The 21,270-nt window shown below is 45.3% G+C and overlaps 1 protein-coding gene across 3 annotated transcripts in view; it reads right to left on the reverse strand.

Annotated features, from left to right (window-relative positions):
• LOC147031730 (neurobeachin-like protein 1) overlaps positions 1–21,270 on the reverse strand; it is a 246,793-nt gene that overhangs the window by 158,089 nt on the left and 67,434 nt on the right. For all 3 annotated transcript variants that reach the window (XR_015053987.1, XM_085866599.1, XM_085866591.1), the window contains 5 exons: positions 20,507–20,590; positions 15,017–15,115; positions 13,231–13,443; positions 2,647–3,194; positions 1–112 (listed from right to left, as the gene is read on the reverse strand). The exon at positions 1–112 is cut by the window's left edge and continues 21 nt beyond it. Coding sequence is in view for 2 of the 3 variants with exons in the window: in XM_085866599.1 (XP_085722725.1) it covers positions 1–112; positions 2,647–3,194; positions 13,231–13,443; positions 15,017–15,115; positions 20,507–20,590 (1,056 nt within the window). In the remaining variant the exon portion in view is untranslated. The remainder of the gene's footprint in view (positions 113–2,646; positions 3,195–13,230; positions 13,444–15,016; positions 15,116–20,506; positions 20,591–21,270) is intronic.

The following is a 21,270-nucleotide window of genomic DNA, read 5'->3' on the forward strand; positions in this document are numbered from 1 at the left end:
ACTGTCGGGCAAGGTAACTGTGACATGCTCTTTCTTGGTGCACACAGCCACGGCAAGAACACCCGTAGCAGTGAAAAAGGCTTCGAATCCCATACCACTTGACGTGAAGAAGCTGAACGGGTTAACAGAAATGCAAGCACACAGGAGAAAGTTGAAGTGAGGGAGGTGATCAAAGAGAAAGAAAGGATGATAAACAATCTGTTTTCAATATTCACGGTTGAGGCTTTCTTATGTTTCCATGCAATTCGTAACTTTGCCATTACAACTGATTATCCTACAGGAAGAGGGATGGGCGGGGATGGACATCACCCAGTCTATCTGGTGAACGTCACACAGTGGATGCAAGCAATATATATCCTACCCCCATTTAATGAGTTCTGAAGAGCACAAAGCACATAAAATAGTTTAATGGGACAGTGTTACAAAACAAGACACCATAAGTAGCACTGTCAATGGAAGCAGCAACGGGTGATTGATCACCATCTGTTGCACAAAATTTGGCCAGATTAGCTTACTTCATCCTGATGGCTGAAAAACATTTCCCCCTTCGGCCAACAGACAATTCACCAAGTCATACAAGTTCATTTTGCTCACAAAACCTACTGTGGGAGGGGGTGGAGGTAGTTTGTAGGCCCCGTTTTAATCAATTGTTCATAACTCTTTCAAGGGTGTAAGGTGTGGTTAAGGCCAGAAATGTAGGCAGGAACCATTTTATGTTTGGCTTTAAAGGTATCAGTAAAATTTTAAGAGCTGCACATCGATGTACCTGAGAGCGGGAGAAGTGTTTTGAGGATTGGAGTGAGGTGTATGTCTTAATAATAAATAATAATAGGAACCATACTCTCTACAGAGAGTGTGGGTGCTGCCAAAGCAGTTTCCTGGGCTGTTGGGCACAATCCTGGACAGGTCGCCACTCCGTCGCAGGATACTCGAATGGCTCAATTATCCCAGCAAGCTGGTACTCAATTTGCCGACCTCGGAAGAATGACAGGCTGAGTCAACCCCCTGGTGTGTATTAATTCAGCGGCCAACGGGGATTGAAGTCAGGACCCTTGGATCCCAAGCCGCTACCCTAACAACTGAGCCAACACCAGGCTTGTGTGCGTCTTGATTTATATATTTTGGGGTTTCTAATGTATGCCTCATGCTATCTTCATGGTTTTCTAGTCTTGTTTCTATTTTCCATGTCATCTGTGGCTTTATTGTAGTCTGGCTCTAAGTTTTGTTGACCAATACAATTTTAATGTACGTTTATTATTTTTCACCCACCGCATGGAATTGTTGTGGTTAAACCAAAAATAAACCCTGAAGGCAACGTTCATCAGGTGGCCCATGAGTGGGCAGAAAACGTGATCGCTATCAAATTACACGGAACAAAACACATCAGACAGAGACGTCAAGTTGAGTGTGGCAACAAGGATTGCTCAGGGACCCTTTTGACACCTGTGGTATCGTGGCACTCTTGGAAAAACAGGTTGATATCACACAGTGGGTGGAGGTCTTCACCACATTTTCTTCTGTCTCAGCCTATCCACAAGTTGAATAAGTAGTACTCCCATCTCCTCATCACTTGAGGACGTCAATTCAGGGTATGTTGTAAAATCATATCATGGCACCATCAAATGAGCAGCAAAATAGAACAGTTAGAAAGACTTTGGGTTGCTCACCATAAAGTAATAATTTTCCAACTATAATACTTTGTATTTGTGCAAAATTTCGTTACAAAATTTGTACCCATTTATTGAACACCTCCATGCTGCTCTGTTTCCCTGTAATCACAAAACAGCCTGTGCAACCTGCTTCAGGTGGCCGCCGCTTGCTCTTACCACTCATGCCCCACCCATGGAGGACTTAGAAATAAAGGAAGGGATGGAAAGGGGGGCATATGTGAAGTTATAATTCTCCCATTTAAAAGTACAAAATTAAGATATGGCCCTTTACAGAAAATAAACATTTTATCAGTCTTTATAGTTGTATCAAAATTGGAGTTGATTGGATGATTGGGGATTCGTCTTTGGTAATCATTTCAAGAATAATTAATGGACCCGATGGCAAGTTTGATATTTATGACTGCATTAAATGAATTGCAACAGATGAACAGAGTGCGATCAGCTATTCATTTAGATCTTTGTTTTCACAAGTGCATCAAAACATGAAACACATTTCTGAGTTGGATTTCAGCACTTTCGTAATGAGGGCCATCCATTTATTATTTACGGAAATGCAGCAAATTTTAAAATTAACCGACTGATGCAGTACTGCAAGCTTATGATCCTCTGCTCATGCTGACAGCCTATTGGCCATTGCTGCTATGAAATGCTCAGGATGAGCAGATAGGATTAAGCTCAGGCACTTGCAAAGTACGGTCCCCAAAAGAGAACCCAGAGAGTGAGTATCAAAAGTACTGCTTTTGGCATGTATTTACAGACTTAGTGTAACTTAGTCTCTCAGCTGCTCATACTTTTAGGCAAATCGCCAACACCACATGAGGGGAATGACTGATGTGAGATTAAAATCTCAATTGGAAAAAAAAAATAAAAGTAGTTGCCAAATGAAATTCCTCTATCGGCAACCTCAAACAATTTGAAATGTACAAGAATAAACAAAAACTCGAAACACAAAAAGAAAAGAACAACATCCCCATACCTGTAAAGCTGCCTACGCCGCAGAAGGCCCACACCCCGAGGTTGATCTGGCTCAAGGCATAGCCAGGTATGAAATGAGAAACCATTCCCAGGCCAGCGCTCAATGGCTGGCACAGTTATCCCAGACATTTCGTGCGTGAGGTCGAAGTATTGTAGGGCACTCTCCTTCCCATCCCTACGTGCCATGGATAAAAGCGCCCTGGTCAGCATTGGTGCAAATGGGTGAGCCAGCGAATGGCCAGGGCCAACATGTGGCCTGGTTGTTGACTCTTCATCTAATGATTCAATGCAAGAATGTGACGTGGGAGGCCTTGAAATTATAGCTGGAGAACCAAACTTTGAAGCAACATTGGAATCCATGTTGGGTGAGGTCTCCATGGTTGTTGCTGTAACGTGGCTTGAAGTTTGAGTGTCACTAGGCAGGTTATCAACACGAATCAGGCGGAAGACACGAAAAAGCTCCTCCTCACGAACAGAGTGGGAACCTATTGCTTCGAGAAATTTTATGAGGCTTTGTGCACAGACTGGATGCTGCAAGATCTCAGGGTTCTGAAAGGCAGAGAAAAGGAAGGATTGTAGTTCTCTCAATTTATTCAATAACTTCCTTATATAGGGTGTTTCAGAAAGTAACAGTGCATTGAACAATATACTTGTGTTTAATGTGTTTGTTAATCTTAAAATTAAAATACATTCTAGTTTACTTGCACGTATCATTGACTTACTCAAGGAAGATATCCACCATGTCTTTGTTGTATTTGACAATAAATACATTTCTCTGAAAGATATCTTTTTGCACAAGAGGTGTTAAGTTTCCACTGCACCGTTTCTTTTGAAACACCATGTATTATTAAGATAAGATTAGATTTTTTTCAAACCTTTCGTTTCAACAGAACAAAAATAAAACTCTGCTTGGTAAAAATCCAGACCTGAACCAAAATCTAATCAGCTTGTTCTTGTCACCTCCCCAACTCATCCACCAAGTTTTGTCATAAGTTGACCATAGCTTTTGGACATATCATGCTCCATATCGATTTTGGCCCTGTCTCTCAATGGTGAAGAATCACTAAGAATTTTTTTTTTTAATTCTCGTATACAGATTGAGATCTTCACAAAAATCGAATCAATTCTTCCTTGTCACTTTGTCTGAATTTGTCCACAACCTTTAGAGATATCCTGTTCATAGTCAGACAGTCAGACAGACACACAGACAGGGGTGAAAACATAACCTCCATTCACCAAAGTGTTTGGTGTCCAATAATTATGAGCTGAAAATAAAATCATAATTATAAAGATGCATGAAAGGTTATACAAATTATTATTATTTTTTTTTAACAATATGAGATGTTTTTATTTCAGCCCATCTTACACTCAAAACTAAAGTCAAGAAATTAGAAAGATAGAGAGAGATAGGAAGGCAGATTGAGAGAGAGAGAGAGTTGGAAAGAAAGGTGACAGAAAGAGATTAGAGAGGTTTGAGAGAGGTTTTAGAGAGGGGGAGACAGAGGAGAGATGGGGGAGAGGGATGTCAAAGAGGGCAAGAGAGACAGAGATGACAGACAAGTCTGGAGACGGCGATGGTTCACGAGGGGACGCCACGGGCGGGAATCGGGAAAAACGTAAATGATGAAAGTTGTAGTACTCGAAGAGCACTACTTGCATACCAACTTTGATTCGAAACAGTTGAAAACCCGAGGAGCTCGATGCCCAATTTATTGATTTTTTTGACATTTTCTAAGTTCGTGACCTTGTGACTGTGACCTTGGGACGAAAATGAAAAATCGAGCTCCATGGGGCTATGCAGGTGCCATTGGGCTAACCAAATACCGAAACCCCTACCAGATTCGACAAACCTCCTTGGAGAAGATGTAACTTGAAACCGGCTATCCCCTAAAAACATGTTTTTTGGGTGTGGCTTATAATGGGCGCAGCAAGCCCATTCTCCGGAAAGCACAACTAGATCATGATACAAACCTCGCACCCTAATTTTATCAAGATCGGATCAAAACCCACGGAGCTATGCTCGGGACAGACAGACAGGCAGACAGACAGACACACACCCATAACAAATATAGTGGTCACTTACTGACTCGTGAACCAATTATGGAGAGAATAAAGAGAATAGAGATATTTAAGAGATATTAAAGAGAGATGACAGAGAGAGGGAAGAAAGGGAGGTCCATGTTTCTCAACTTAGAACGTGAAGCAAGGAAGGAGCACGTACCATGTTAAAAGTCTTTGGTACGACTCGGCCAGGGTTCGAACCACCGACCTTCCCAGACCGAGAGCAGATGCTCAAACTATTATACCACTCTGATTTTCTCACCGTTCCTTTTATTTATGTCATATTATTTAGTGAAATGTTTTTGGACTTCAGTGTGAAAAATGTGAATCGAAGAAGTTCGGGAAGCCATCAGCTATGTGATCTGAATAAAGACACTTATGCAGAAGGGAAGCGATTCATCACTTGTGTCATTGACAGAATGTAAGATTCTCTTTGTGGGAGGAGGAGGAGGAGGATTACATCGCAACCAATGATGAGGACAGTAGGGAGGACACATTGTGGCACTCAGGTAATTGCTTCAAAGTTTTTTGTTTTCTTTTCTTTTGACATTTTTATTGAAAAGTTAGAGTTGGACTTTGTGTGAACTTTAAGTAAAGGTACGCCTTGCATATTTCTAAGTATTGTTTTATACACTTATTCTAAAGACAAATAATAAACATGCGCCTAACATTTGGTGGTGTATTGGAATCGTGTAAATACGATACATGCAAATGATAATGCATATAGTCTTGTGTATCTGAGAATGGCCAAATACCATCTTTTAAAACGATATTTGAATTTTGCTCAGCTTGGCACTTCTACAAGAATAGTACATAAAGACCATTACCAAATGGAACGACAATAACACCTGCAACCCATCATGTGCCAAAAATGATGGGCTCTTCTGAACAATGACATCGTATTCCTTAGAATACAATACCCCCACACAAAATACAATTACTTGACCAGGAGAAGAATAGGATTCAATGGAATTGAAGTTACATGAATTTCATCCTTTCCAGATGCGAGATTTATTGGGCAAGTCAATGTGAATCTTGTCATTTGAAGTCAATGTGAATGTCAAGGGAAATGTTTTGCATAAGTTGTTATGTAAAATCAAAGCAAGTTTTGTCATAAGAATTAATGGAATAAGGGGGGGATGCATTCCTCACATATGCCTGGTGTTGGCTCAATGGTTCGGGTGGTGGGTTTGGGGTTTGAGGATCCTGAGTTCAAATCCCGCTTGGCTGTTGAATTAATACCAGGTGGGGTTGACTCAGCCTGTCATCCTTTCGAGGTCGGCAAAATGAGAGTCATCTTGCTGCTATCCTGTGTCAGAGTGGTGACCCATCCAGGATTGTGCCCAATAGCCAAGTAGACTGGATCCTATCAGGTCAGGTATGGGAGCATGCGCTGGGGCAGCGCGTCGCTGCGTCCACTTTCCACCAGTACTCAAGGGGCCTCTGACTGGCCATCTCTCAGGCAGATGACTGGCCCATCCCCATCTCCTTGAGATGACGAACAACCTGCTGCAACCAAGAGGCACGTGGTCGGCCCATTAGCCTCCTCCACTCACAAGGCTCCCTTGCTCAGAGAATCCCGTGAGCAGGTTCAGCATCAGGAAAAATGAACCACATGTCCATACAGCCGCAGCTGATGCTCACGGACTACACAGGTAACAAATCTCATTTGAGTCTGTCAGCAACCGCTTGTTGTACACAAAGTCTGACTGGCGATAGCTCAGGATGCTCAGAAGAGACTTGCTACCAAAGGAAATAAGTCTCCATCTCAGATCCCTGGTCAGAGTCCAAGTCTCATATCCGTAGAGCAAGACTGGAAGCACCAACGACCTGAAGACTCGGACATTCGTCCTCCTGCACAGGTAACGACAGCACCACACCTCATGATCCAGTGAATCAATGACTACCCAGGCCCGACCCAGACGTCTATTGACCTCTGGCTCACAGCCAGCAGAGACATGAATATCACTGCCAAAGTAAGTGAATCTCTCCGTGACCTCAACATCCTCACCACAAAGAGGTACAGACAAGATAGCAACATCAAAGATGTCATTGAAACACTGGATCTTAGTTTTGACCCAGAAAACCCGTAATCCCAGCGGCTCCGACTCCACATGCAGCACTTCGAGGGCCCCCAAAAGGATATCCAGAGTCTCCACAGATGACTGCATCATCTACGAAATCAAGGTCAGAGATCTTGACATTGCCAAATGATGCACCGCAGCTTGATCTCTCCGACATCCTCCCGAGAATCGAGTCCATATGAGCGCAAAAAAGTGTGGGGGCCAATACACACTCCGACAAACTCCAATAACAACTGCAAATAAGTCAGAGATGGTATCATCACATCTCACAGCACTCTCAGTACCAGATATAGTTCAGACAACAGATTGATCAGTTTTTGTGGCACCCCACGAAGTCCAGGAATCCTCCAGAGGGCATCCCGAATCACAGAATCGAATGCTTTGCAGAGATCAACAAAGGCTGCAAGCAGCCCCTGCCGAAACTCTCGTCTGCGTTCGGTGAGGACCCGAAGAGCAAGTTACGGTCAATTATTGACCTATTTGGTGTAAAGCCTGACTGCTCTGGGCACTGGTGCTCAAGCAGATGGTGGCGGACCCTATCAAGAATTATCCGAGCAAAGACCTTGCCCGGCCTGAGAGCAGCATCACCCTTCGGTAGTTGTTGCAGTCCTGGCGATCACCCTTCCCTTTCCAGAGAAGAGCAACAAGGCCCCTCTTTAGGTCAGTTGGGATGATGCCTGTGTTTCAGGCAGAGCACAGAACTGCATGCAATGACATAAGTACAGCATTTCCACCAACCTTGAGAAGTTCAGCATGGATGCCACAGATCCCAGGAGCTTTACCCATTTCATCTGCTTCACCGTAGCCTGTGTTTCCATGAACAAAGATGGATCACATTTGATTGGAGGGCCAGCAATAGGGATAAAAACACCCCTGACGTCCAACTCAACAGCTAGTGCATCAGCTTGGTACAGCCACTCAAAATAACCGGGCCAGCAGGCCTTCACTTCACACTACTCTGTCAAGAGCCCACCACCTTCCGCTCCAACTGAAGTACACCGAGGGATGGGCTTGGAGGAACGCAATACGCGCATTCCCCTGTAAGCAGGACGAGAATCACTTGACCACAGCTGATGCTCTACCCCCTGACAGATTACTCACACATTGGCCTCCTTGTCCACCCGCAGCGCACGTATAGTTTTACACCTCAACTCCCTCAACAGCTCAGCTGTGGCATTAAGCTTGGCCCTACGACTTCGGTTCATGGTATCCAGTGTCCCTTGAGAGACAAAATTCTACTTCGCCCCATGGTGAGTTCCAAGACATCCACTTGTAACATCAAGGATGGTGGTCTTGAAGGCACTCCACAACTCTTCAGGATTCCCCAAAGGACCCAGACTCACACCCCCCAAATCCCCACTCAGCCTGTTTGCAAACTCCTCAGCTACCCTCTCATCCTTGAGCTTGCCAACATTCAGCCTAAGCTGGGATGGTACCATTCTCCCAGATTTAAGCTGAAACTTCAGAGTTGCGACAACAAGCCTGTGGTCAGTATTGAGGAACTGAGGACTCTGGTAGACCCTGAAGTTCTGGATTATCCTCCAGCGACCATCAACGAGCACATGGTCAATCTCCTTTGCCACATCACCAGCGTTGGAATACCAAGTCCATTGATGAGCCTGTGGGCGCTGAAACCATGACCCAGCCACCCGAAGTCCATGACTTCTTGCAAATTCAAGGAACTTAGTGCTATTCTGGTTCATAGTTCCACACCCATTGGGACCAGGACATGTCTCAAAACCATCCCCCTCAGTTCCAATCGATGCATTGAAATCCCCCAAGACTCGAAGAGGATTTCGCCTGAGGCGCTGATCAACCACAGACTCGAGCATGGACATAGACATGGAATGCATCCTTCACGGTGAGATTACTTGCCTCAGTCAGAGCATATACAGAGACCAGGGAAACGACACCCAAGGAGTGAGGAATCCCTCTTCTCATAATACGCTCGTTGATTGGCGTTACCTCAATTATCATTGGAGTCAGCTTTTTGGACACAGCGACAACAATTCCTTGGGCATGGTAACCATCAGAGCGACCAGGCCAATAGTAGGTGCAACGATCCGCCATGATCTCGCCACTATCCAGTCTCCGAACCTCAAAGAGTGCTGCAATGTTGATGTTCAAACGCTTGAGCTCAGATGACAACAGGGACAGGTGATCGTCCTCTCTTAGGGTTAAGACATTCCAGGCACCCACCCAAAGGGACCTCAGGGTTAACCCAAGGAGACTGCCTTCTGGTGGACGACACCTCAGCAACACCCGGACACACACGACCGCAATCTGACCCGGGAAGGTTACCCCGTGGTTTTCCTCCTATCATCAAAGAGTGGGGGTCCTGAAGGCTTTGCGCCAATCCCGTCATCTGGTGAGCTGCCCTGCGAAGGGCAGCTGCACAGGAGGTACTCCCACAGAGTGGGTTTCCAATTTTCTTTGTATTTCACTTGTATTTTGTTTTGCGGTGGCCAGAGTGCAAATCTTGCCACCAACCTCCTAAAAAAAAAAAAAACCTAACAGCAGGACAACATCCGCAGACACAGTTGGGAACGAGATATGGATGGCTGTTGGCTCACAAGGAGCTCCTCCGCCCTTTGACAAGTTTTGTTTGTAATCCTGCTGGGTGTCCAAATCTGTACACCCTCCTCACCAGGAAACCTGGTGGGGGAGATGGTTTAGTCACCGACAATCCAACCATGAAATAGGTTAGTACAGGTTTACATGGTACCTGTAGCAAGTCACAGATCTAATCTGACCTGACCTGACAACAAAGTAAAAGGGGGTGACGTAAATTGGGGTACTACTGTATTTCAAAACCGGAACTTTGATTTATTTATTCAGTCAAGGTAAGTCGAGACCTACAAATTTTAAGACGGGAATTAAAAGTCTGGAGAGAAAACTTAAAAATTTGGAAAGCAATTTCAGTAATCAAAAACATGGCAAGAATGGACATGAAACAAAAGGTTTATTACCCCGCATACGTAAAGCGATAAGTGGGGTTAAGCATTTGCTTCATGTCCGTCCGGCTATCTGTCTTATCAGTTTATGATTGAGCAACAACTTATTATGTTTTAATTGAATGCGATATTTCAACATGAATCGGAACATGAAAGTCTTTCATTTTACCGCACCTTGGCTCAGAATTTGTCTCGATCATCGATGCACAGATAGGAGTGAGATTTTTATATATTTTTTATTTTTTACTCTGTCTGCCTGCCTGGTAGTCAAACAAAATAGAAATTATTCAAAACAAGAAACTTACTGTTTTTAAGGATGTCATATAGGAGACATATAACAGGCACAAATAACTCGTGTAATGTGTTTTACAGGGTGATTTAATAGACGCTGCAGAAAATGGCGGTAAACCGGAATTAATTAATAAATACAACTTTTACCGTCTTTATTTTATTTAAATTGAATTATATGCAGTACTTGAAGAGTGTAGAACACAAATCGTCTCATAATTCTTCCAAGAAACTCAGGTTTTGCAGTATAGTATTTAAATATAAACTAGCATCCGTTGAAGACAAAGTCTTCGATATCCCCCGCCATAGTAAATGAGGATTAATAACAAACTTATATTCGCTAAGCGTGTGCAATATGTATGTGAAGTTTCCCCTTGATCTGACCAGTCGTTCTGGAGATGTTTGAAGGTTTTAGGGTAAATTCAATATGGCCACCAAACCATGTGACCTATCAATTAGAAATTAACAAACTTCTGAAAGGATGACTTAGGGAAAGTGTATGTGAAATTTTTCCTCAATCTGTCCAGCCGTTCTGGAGAAGAAGGTTTTTTAACATTTATTAATTTTCAATCCAAGATGGCTGACGAACCATGTGACCTATGACATCATAAATTTACATTCTGCCTCCAATCCTCCAGTGGAATACATGTGTGAAGTTTCGTGTTAATCGGATGAGGTGTGTTTTTCTATCCAAGATGGCCGCCAAACGATGTGACTTGTGATGTCATAACTTTTACTATGTATGCAGACATGATGGAAGATGATAGTTGCAAATTTTCTCTTCGTTAGGTTGTGTGATTTCAGAGAAAACATTATTTAATATTTTTCTTGAATCCAACATGGCTGCCAAACCATGTGACCCATCAATTAGAAAATATCAAAAGGCACCAGTTCACCACTTGCTTGATATGTGTACCAAATTTTGTAAATATATCTTGAGGGGATTTGTAGTTAAGCTCCGGAAACGAAATGTGACGGACGGGCGGAACCCATTTCTATATCCCGCGCCAACTTCGTTGGTTGACGGGGGATAATAACCGTTCAAAGGGGGTTGTGTAATAGGGTGCTGTTCGGGACTGCTTCTGGATTACGTCAATATCACTAAACTTTTGGATTTTTTTTTCATGATCGTTATTATCCCCCGCCAACCAATGAAGTTGGCGGGGGATATAGAAATGGGTTCCGTCCGTCCGTCACATTTAGTTTCCGGAGCTTAACTGCAAATCCCCTCAAGATATATTTTCATTAAAAATGAAGTAAAACTGAAGGAACATTGAACGGAGTATCGTATTCGAAGCACTATAGTGCCTTCATAAAGTATTCACACCCCTTGACTTTTGTCACATTTTGCTGTTACAGCCTGAATATAAAATGGATAAAATTTATATTTGTTTGTCACCAATTTACACAAGATACCCCATAATCGTCGTCTTCTTTCGGCTGCTCCCGTTAGGGGTCGCCTCAGCAGATCATCCGTTCAACCCCTTTGCTACGGCACTCCAAATTGACCTCAGTTGCATGCAATTTCCTTTCATCATCGTTGAGATGTCTTTACAACTTGATTGGAGTCCACCTGTGGCCAATTCAATTGATTGGGCATGATTTAGATTGAAATTGAAGGAAACACATCTTTCCATATCAGGTCCCACAGTTGACAGTGAATGTCAGAGTAGAAACTCCACCATGAAATCAAAGGAACTGTCCATAGAACTCCAAGACAGAATTGTGAGGAGGCACCGATGCATAGATCTGTGGAAGGGTATAAAACAATTTCCGGAGTGTTGGAAGTTCCCAAGGGCACATTGAGCTCCATCATTAGGAAATGGAAAGAATATAGAACTATCCAGACTCTTCCTAGAGCTGGCCGTCTGACCAAACTGAGCAACCAGGGCAGAAGGACCATGGTCAGGGAGGTGACCAAGAACCCAGTGACCACTCTGACAGAATTACAGAGCGCCTTGGCTGAGATGGGAGAACCTGATGAAAGGACAACAGTCTCTGCAGCACTTCACAAATCGAGGCTTTTTGAGAGAGTGACCAGACAGAAGCCACTCCTGAGAAAAAAGTCACGTGACAGCATGCCTTTAGTTTGCAAAAAGGCACCTGAAAGACTCTGAGAGCATGAGGCAAAAGATCCTGTGGTCTAATGAGATGAAAATTGAACTCTTTGGCCTGAATGCAAAGCGCTACATCTGGTGGAAACCGAGCAAAGCTAATCACCCATGTAACACCATCCCTACCGTTAAGCATGGTGGAGGTAGCGTCACGCTATGGGGATGCTTTTTAGCGACAGTGGCTGGGAGACTTGTAAGGATAGAGGGAACAATGAATGGAGCCAAATACAGCAAATCATTGAGGAGAACCTACTTCAGAGTGCAAAAGACCTGAGACTGCGGTGAAGATTTACATTCTAACAGCATAATTACCCCAAGAATACAGCCAAAGCAACACTGGAATTGCTTCAGAACAAAAAGGTGAAAGTCCTTGAGTGGCCCAGCCAAAGCCCAGACTTGAATCCCATTGAGAATCTGTGAAAAGACTTGAAGATTGCTGTTCACCGACGATCACCATCCAACTTGACAGAGCTTGAGCAAATCTGCAAGGAAGAATCGGAGAAAAATCCCCAAATCCAGATGTGCAAAGCTGATACAGACAAGCCCAAGAAGACCCAAACCTGTAATCGCTGCCAAAGGCACTTCTACAAAGTGTTGACTCAGGGAGTTGAATTCTTATTGATGCAAGATACTTCAGCTTTTCATTTTTTATTATTTTGTAAAAATTTCTGAAAACATGTTTTCACTTGGTCATTATGAGGTATTTTGTTTCGATCGGTGACAAAAAATTTAAATTTAATCCATTTTAATTGCAGGATGGAACAACGAAATGTGATGAAATCAAGGGGTGTGAATACTTTCTGAAGGCACTGTATCTCGTTTTAAAAAAGTAATTCAAGGAAAGCCAACATACTACAGGCAATTGTACTTTTGGTAAAGGCCCAGTTGTTCAAAATAAAATTTGGAATTTGACAAACACTAAAGAACTTGAAAGTCACAAAGAAAAGTAATTTGAAGGACGCATGGGCATATCCCGTATCGCAGAACATGTTGGACAAGTAACGATGATTATAATCAATTCAGTTCAGTACGACTACCAACTATAGATAAGACAGCTCAACTTCATACACATGCAGGCCCTCACCTCCAGAGTGTCAAGGGTACACGATAGCATGCCAGCAGTGACACAAACAATGCGACTGCGCTTGTCACAGGTGCACAGGCGAAGCAACGATGCCGCCAATGAAGCCTGCAGCTCACGAGAGGCCAAACCAGGCAGCCAGCGCAACAGCAGCAGGAGAAGTTGAACATTGGCAATTCCTCGACGCTCTGAAGATGTGTGGTCACCTTCGACTGCCTAACCGGATGCAATACAATAATAAAATAATTAACTGCTAACCATACATTGCTTTTTCAAAACTCAAGTGTTCAACATTTATGGACAATGTTGAACATTATATCAAGTTGAAATGGAAACGAAGATGATGATCAATGTTGTTCTTTTGAAAGCTCAAAGAGAAGAGTGAGGTTTATCCGATTCAGGTCTCGCAAATGTGACTGCCAAAATAAATAGCAGAGGAAATAATAGTAATCATAATAACAATAATTAATTAACATCAACTCAGCCAAGGCTGAGCGAAGGGAGCTTGATTATCCCTGATACCTGAAACACCCTGCAACCCATGCCTAAAGAAAACAAACTTCTTGGAAAACCGACCACATTTTCCATTCAATCATCATGTAACTTTGTTTAAAAAAAAAAAACTTATCCATGGGTAAGTGCTCCTGTGAAAGAAGGTTTCATGTCAATCCCTTAAGCGGTTGTAAAGAAAACAAATTTCAAAGTGAATAAAGGTGAAAAAGTGAGGGCGGAAGAAAAAAAAATTAGGCCCATGGATGACGTTCCACTCTGGTGGTAAAGCTATTATGGGTTCAATACCAGGCCCACATAAAATATGGGATCGGTGCATCACAGGCAGGTCATTGCATCGCAAAGTGGGCAGCCACTCGGATCGACGGTAAGCTGGAGACCATTCTGCTACAATCAGCTGGTCGACATTAAAAGTTCGACTACATCTTTTGGCTTAGAAGAGGCGAGTTATTACTGGCACTGAACAAATTAAAAATTCTTGCCAATATCGGCTCCAGTTGAACGCCAGGCTTGGACAGCCTTTTCATGAAAGGCATGGGCCAACCATTCATGATGTGGGTTGATCCCACAAGAAGGTAGATTAAAACTGGGGGCATTAATGTTGTTACATCAGCATCAGCATAATCATCATCAGCAGATGTAGAGGATTAAACTTCCTTCAGAAGACGCTCTGTAAATTGTGAACGACGACTGCCTCAAGTTTATGATTCAACTTATAGCAAGCATACACGTCTCGTTCATCTGTTCGGGGCTGAATACATCAATGCCACTTGAGTAGCAGCACATTGTCATGGTTAGTTATAGCGAGGACTGACTTCTCTTTAAGCAGCCTCTTGCCGTCCAGTACTTAACTATGGTTCTGCCAAACTCCTTCAGAAGAGCTTGTACATCATCATAAATTTTCTTGGCAGTAAAGTACAATGATTGCATCACCACGGTTACATTGGGACACTTTCCACATGCCAATACAAAGCAGCCTTTGTTCATGTGAGCATTTTCACAGTGCATAATGTTGATCCATTACAGGATGATGCCCAAAATCAAAGCTCCTCTTCCTGCCACTTCATGTTACCCTGCAAGGTATCACAGTAACCTCTTTTTAAGGACAAATGAACATTGCTCATAACAGGAGACTGAAAATCCGACTAATTTATTTGTTTCAATGTCACAGCATGATCAGGGTAAATGTAGTAAAAGGGACCATGTCTCAAACTTTGAGTGATTAACAGTCGTAAAAGGCTCCAAAATGCACATTGAAGAATCCATTTAAGTCACTCACCATATTGAGAATTTCATCGAGCAGATCTTTCGAAGGTTGTCCGAGCGACTGCAGTACCTCCAACAGCTGAGGGTATCCTATGCGCTCCTTGAACACTTCCTAGGCACCAATGAGGAACGAAGATCGGACACTTTGGGAGGCAGGCTTGATGAAGATGTAACAATAAATAAATGACATTCCATACATTGGTGAATAATTTGCAGAACCGTAGGAACCCTAATGTAACATGTAACAGGTGATAAGAATGATTTTTATGCTCAATGAGGCTCATGCAAGAGCGGGGTTACAAAGAGTAGGGGGCAAGGCACGAAGTGTGGCAGTAGCATAACAGGCAGCTAATAGACGAACAGGAAAAGGAGGTAGAGAGGCATGAATAATTCTTTCAGCTTATTGAGTGCCTGATTCAATGACCATCAGCAGGATAATCAGCTAGGCTCCGTCCATGATCAAGGTTTTGACTCTTCAATCCCAGAACCTTTTCGAACAGCAGGTTCACAATTTTAATGTGTCCAAGGATGAGGGAAATAGGGTGAGAGGTTGGGGGTTAGAGGAGCAGAGGAGTAGGAGTAGAGGAGAGGATGGGTAGAGGACAGGAGGGGTAGAGAAGCGGAGGGGTAGAGGGGTGGAGGGGTAGATAGGTGGAAGGGATTGAAAGGTGGAGGGGATTGAGAGGTGCTGGTGCAGGGGTGGAGGGGTAGGCAGAATATAATGGGGTGGGGGAGGGACAGGGAGAAGAGGGTGGAACAGGAAGGGAAGAGGAAAACAGGAGGGGAAGAGGGGAACAGGAGGGGAAGAGGGGAACAGGAGGGGAAGAGGGGAACAGGAGGGGAAGAGGGGAACAGGAGGGGAAGAGGGGAACAGGAGGGGAAGAGGGGAACAGGAGGGGAAGAGGGGAACAGGAGGGGAAGAGGGGAACAGGAGGGAAGAGGGGAACAGGAGGGGAAGAGGGGAACAGGAGGGGAAGAGGGGAACAGGAGGGGAAGAGGGGAACAGGAGGGGAGAGGGGAAGAGGGGAAGAGGAGGGGAAGAGGGGAAGAGGAGGGAAAGAGGGGAACAGGAGGTGAAGAGGGGAACAGGAGGGGAAGAGGGGGACAGGAGGGGAAGAGGGGGACAGGAGGGGAAGAGGGGAACAGGAGGGGAAGAGGGGAACAAGAGGGGAAGAGTGGAACAAGAGGGGAAGAGGGGAACAAGAGGGGAAGAGGGGAACAGGGGACCAGGAGGGGAAGAGGGGAACAGGAGGAGAAGAGGGGAACAGGAGGGGAAGAGGGAAACAGGAGGGGAAGAGGGGAACAGGAGGGGAAGAGGGGAACAGGAGGGGAAGAGGGGAACAGGAGGGGAAGAGGGGAACAGGAGGGGAAGAGGGGAACAGGAGGGGAAGAGGGGAACAGGAGGGGAAGAGGGGAACAGGAGGGGAAGAGGGGAACAGGAGGGGAAGAGGGGAACAGGGGAACAGGAGGGGAAGAGGGGAGCAGGAGGGGAAGAGGGGAACAGGAGGAGAAGAGGGAAACAGGAGGAGAAGAGGGAAACAGGAGGGGAAGAGGGGAACAGGAGGGGAAAAGGGGAACAGGAGGGGAAGAGGGGAACAGGAGGGGAAGAGGGGAACAGGAGGGGAAGAGGGGAACAGGAGGGGAAGAGGGGAACAGGAGGGGAAGAGGGGAACAGGAGGGGAAGAGGGGAACAGGGGAACAGGAGGGGAAGAGGGGAGCAGGAGGGGAAGAGGAGGGGAAGAGGGGAAGAGGAGGGGAAGAGGGGAAGAGGAGGGGAAGAGGGGAACATGAGGGGAAGAGGGGAACATGAGGGGAAGAGGGGAACATGAGGGGAAGAGGGGAACATGAGGGCAACAGGGGAACAGGAGGGCAACAGGGGAACAGGAGGGCAACAGGGGAACAGGAGGGCAACAGGGGAACAGGAGGGCAACAGGGGAACAGGAGGGCAACAGGGGAACAGGAGGGCAACAGGGGAACAGGAGGGCAACAGGGGAACAGGAGGGCAACAGGGGAACAGGAGGGCAACAGGGGAACAGGAGGGCAACAGGGGAACAGGAGGGCAACAGGGGAACAGGAGGGCAACAGGGGAACAGGAGGGCAACAGGGGAACAGGAGGGCAACAGGGGAACAGGAGGGCAACAGGGGAACAGGAGGGCAACAGGGGAACAGGAGGGCAACAGGGGAACAGGAGGGCAACAGGGGAACAGGAGGGCAACAGGGGAACAGGAGGGCAACAGGGGAACAGGAGGGCAACAGGGGAACAGGAGGGCAACAGGGGAACAGGAGGGCAACAGGGGAACAGGAGGGCAACAGGGGAACAGGAGGGCAACAGGGGAACAGGAGGGCAACAGGGGAACAGGAGGGCAACAGGGGAACAGGAGGGCGACAGGGGAACAGGAGGGCAACAGGGGAACAGGAGGGCAACAGGGGAACAGGAGGGCAACAGGGGAACAGGAGGGCAACAGGGGAACAGGAGGGCAACAGGGGAACAGGAGGGCAACAGGGGAACAGGAGGGCAACAGGGGAACAGGAGGGCAACAGGGGAACAGGAGGGCAACAGGGGAACAGGAGGGCAACAGGGGAACAGGAGGGCAACAGGGGAGCAGGAGGGCAACAGGGGAGCAGGAGGGCAACAGGGGAGCAGGAGGGGAACAGGGGAACAGGAGGGTAAGAGGGGAACAGGAGGGTAAGAGGGGAACAGGAGGGTAAGAGGGGAACAGGAGGGTAAGAGGTGGACAGGAGGGTAAGAGGGGGACAAGAGGGTAAGAGGGTAAGAGGGGACAGGAGGGTAAGAAGGGAACAGGAGGGGAAGAGGGGGGTAAGATGAGGGTAAGGGGGAGGGAGATGAGGGTAAGAGGGGGAGGGAGATGAGGATAAGAGGAGGTGAGATGAGGGTAAGAGGGGGCGAGATGAGGGTAAGAGGGGGCGAGACGAGGCTAAGAGGGGGTGAGACGAGGGTAAGAGGGGGGAGAGACGAGGGTAAGAGGGGGCCGAGATGAAGGTAAGAGGGGGCCGAGATGAGGGTAAGAGAGTAACAGGAGGGTAAGAGAGTAACAGGAGGGTAAGAGAGTAACAGGAGGGTAAGAGAGTAACAGGAGGGTAAGAGAGTAACAGGAGGGTAAGAGAGTAACAGGAGGGTAAGAGAGTAACAGGAGGGTAAGAGAGTAACAGGAGGGTAAGAGAGTAACAGGAGGGTAAGAGAGTAACAGGAGGGTAAGAGAGTAACAGGAGGGTAAGAGAGTAACAGGAGGGTAAGAGAGTAACAGGAGGGTAAGAGAGTAACAGGAGGGTAAGAGAGTAACAGGAGGGTAAGAGAGTAACAGGAGGGTAAGAGAGTAACAGGAGGGTAAGAGAGTAACAGGAGGGTAAGAGAGTAACAGGAGGGGAAAAGGGGAACAGGAGCAGAGGGGAGGAGGAGGATAGGGGGTTGGAGAGAGGTGGGTAGGGAGGATCCAGCCAGCAGGGGAGAGAAGTACTCTTTTCAGGTCTGAATAAATGCCTTGGAGGTTGCAAAAAGTTCACATTTATACAGGAGAGACTTGGCATAATGGAGGATGTACAGTCTAACTGTAGCTGTCCTTGAAGGCTAGCTTTGATGTATGGTCTGCCAAAGAGAAGCCATAGCTGATACGAGATAGAAGTTTAAGAGACCGAACCTCTTCCAGGGTTTTATGATGAAAATAGGTGGCTTTGTTAGATAATCCTTCCAGAGAGAGAATGTGAGATTTTCTTGGATTGAATGACATGTTCTAAGTATGAGACCAGCACATGATCCATTACAGGTCAGCAGAAAGGGAAGAAGCCATGGTGGGATGCAGTATTAGACTGCACAATGTGGTGTGATCTGCAAAGAGCCAAATAATTTTCCCAGAGAATCAGAGAGGTCATTTGTGTAGACGAGGAACATGACTGGGCATAAGATGCTACCTTGGGGGACTGCAATATCTACTGGGAGAAGGGATAAAAAGATTCCATCAAGAACTATGTACTAACAGCACGAGTGGAAGAATTCAGCAAGCCAGTGAAGAAAGTATCTGTGGATGGTGGAGGTTGTCTGGGTCTCATGAAATCCTGTGTCACTCTACCCTTTCTGGAGGGCATTTAAGACATGAATGCACATGACCTGTGTCAGTCCCTGATGAAAGTCACTCAGCAGCCGAAACGTGTACACACACACACACACACACACACACACACACACACACACACACACACACACACACACACACACACACACACACACACACACACACACACACACACACACACACACACACACACACACACACACACAGTTGTTGGCAAATCTGGAGAATGGGTATTCATTGGCCTTGAAATATGGAAACAGCTTTTGTAAAGTCATGAGATGAGATGAATAAATAAGAATGATTATTCAACTCTGTTGGTAGGTTACATAGAATGAGTTGGAACACCATTTCAAGGCTTGACAATGACCACAGAGTGTGAAAGAACAAAACGTTGCATTATGAAAAGAATGGTGAGCACCACTCAAACATATCAAAACGTGGTAGCAAATGTTAGAACAAGGGTCCACGCATGATGGGGCCCAAAGTGATATTAAACTGGCTGCACACCATAACTCAAATTCATGGTCAATAAAAACGTGCATCACACAACATTTGGTAACACTACATAATGGCATTCGTGGACGGTGCTCTTCTTCTTCGTTCATATGCAGCACAAGGCTGCAGGGTATCATCATACGCTGAGGGCGTGGCTGTGCCACTGATGCAATGCCCTCTGAACAAATTCCAAATCCCTTCCCGAACGAGCAGTGTGCCGGCGATAGCTCGCCTGCTCTTCACGAAGGATATTATGTGATCTTTAACATCTACGAGCTAATGCCGGCAAACGGGACACCCATTTAATGTCCATCCGAGGGACGGCACGCACACTGATGAATTGTCCTGCCTGTGAAACACTGGTATGATAGTTTATAGCTGGGTCAGGATTCAAACCCAGACTATACAGCTTAGAGGCAAGTGTGCGTACCTCTAGGCCTTCCTGTCAGCCCGGTGGAGGATGTGATCACAAGAGAAAAGAACTACTTGGACCAAGCAATGGAGAAATTACCGCAAAACTAAACCGCTAATGTTTCAATCTCTACAAATCAGAAACACATGATGGCCGAACACTTTTACTTAACATGATCAGTATCTCGATGGAATTAATTGGCTGTCATGCATTTAAAAAAAAAAAAAATTTGTTTTGATTGGACAATGAAATATGCAGCACCTTTGTTAAATGGAATCATGCTTTTGTGTTTGAGGTCAAATAGTTTCAACAGTGAATATAAATAACCACAATTTCAAAACTATTATGCAATTGTGATCTGCAAAGGATCATTTTTATGCTGACAGAAAGGAGTTCAAAATTAACAAGTTCAAATCTCAGTCTGAGAAAGTTATTTTCAACCGGTGACCTTCACACCATTTCAACATTATGAGAGACATTAATGTTCCAAACCTGAAAGAACACTCACCTTAGCTGCAGGGCTGCGAAGCATGACCTCTGAGAGAACACGAATCGTCAGCACGACCAGAGTATCACCACCGCCTGTCTCACCCTGACCAACAAAAGACCTGGGTGCATCAGATAGTGGACTGTGGGTTCCTGGTCCACAGCACACACCAATATGTGGGTGTGGTCATGTTAAGCATTGCTTCCTGTGGAAACGCAATTAGGTGCATCTTGTCTCATGGAAGGGGTTCCCAACCTTTTTCTCGGAATGACGGCATTTGGAGAGTTGCTAAATCTTGCGACCACAAAATGCACAGACAAGATCAAAAAAAATTCACTCGTCAATGATTATGGCATTGCAACGAATGTTTATAATCTGAAAAATTAAATTTCCAAGTGCATTATCCGACCTAGACAATAAGCTTGGACAATGTGACACAATTGCTCGGAATTTGGTTTTGTGGTAGATATAGCACACTGCATGTTAACACTTCGTACTCGGGGTGGCAACATTCCTTGGAGGAACTTTGTCTCCAAAGGTGATGGCTCCACGTACAACAAATACAAAATGGATGAATCAAACTGTTGCAGCGGTACCTCAAATGTAACCCTTTATAATCGGGCATGATAACAAAAAATTCCTCCACCGCCCTATTTACTTGCATTTCAATCACCAAGGTTGGGAATCCCTGACTTATCGGCTGTTTCAAGTGGTAGTTTCCAAATGATTTTTTTTTTTTTTAATGTGAAGATTTTCATTTTGTCAAGCCTTTTGTGTTGTTGTGC

This window comes from Eptatretus burgeri, chromosome 2 (assembly GCF_056783735.1).
Source record: "Eptatretus burgeri isolate ZD-2024b chromosome 2, Ebu_testis_v1, whole genome shotgun sequence".
In the NCBI taxonomy this organism is placed as follows: Eukaryota; Metazoa; Chordata; class Myxini; order Myxiniformes; family Myxinidae; genus Eptatretus; species Eptatretus burgeri.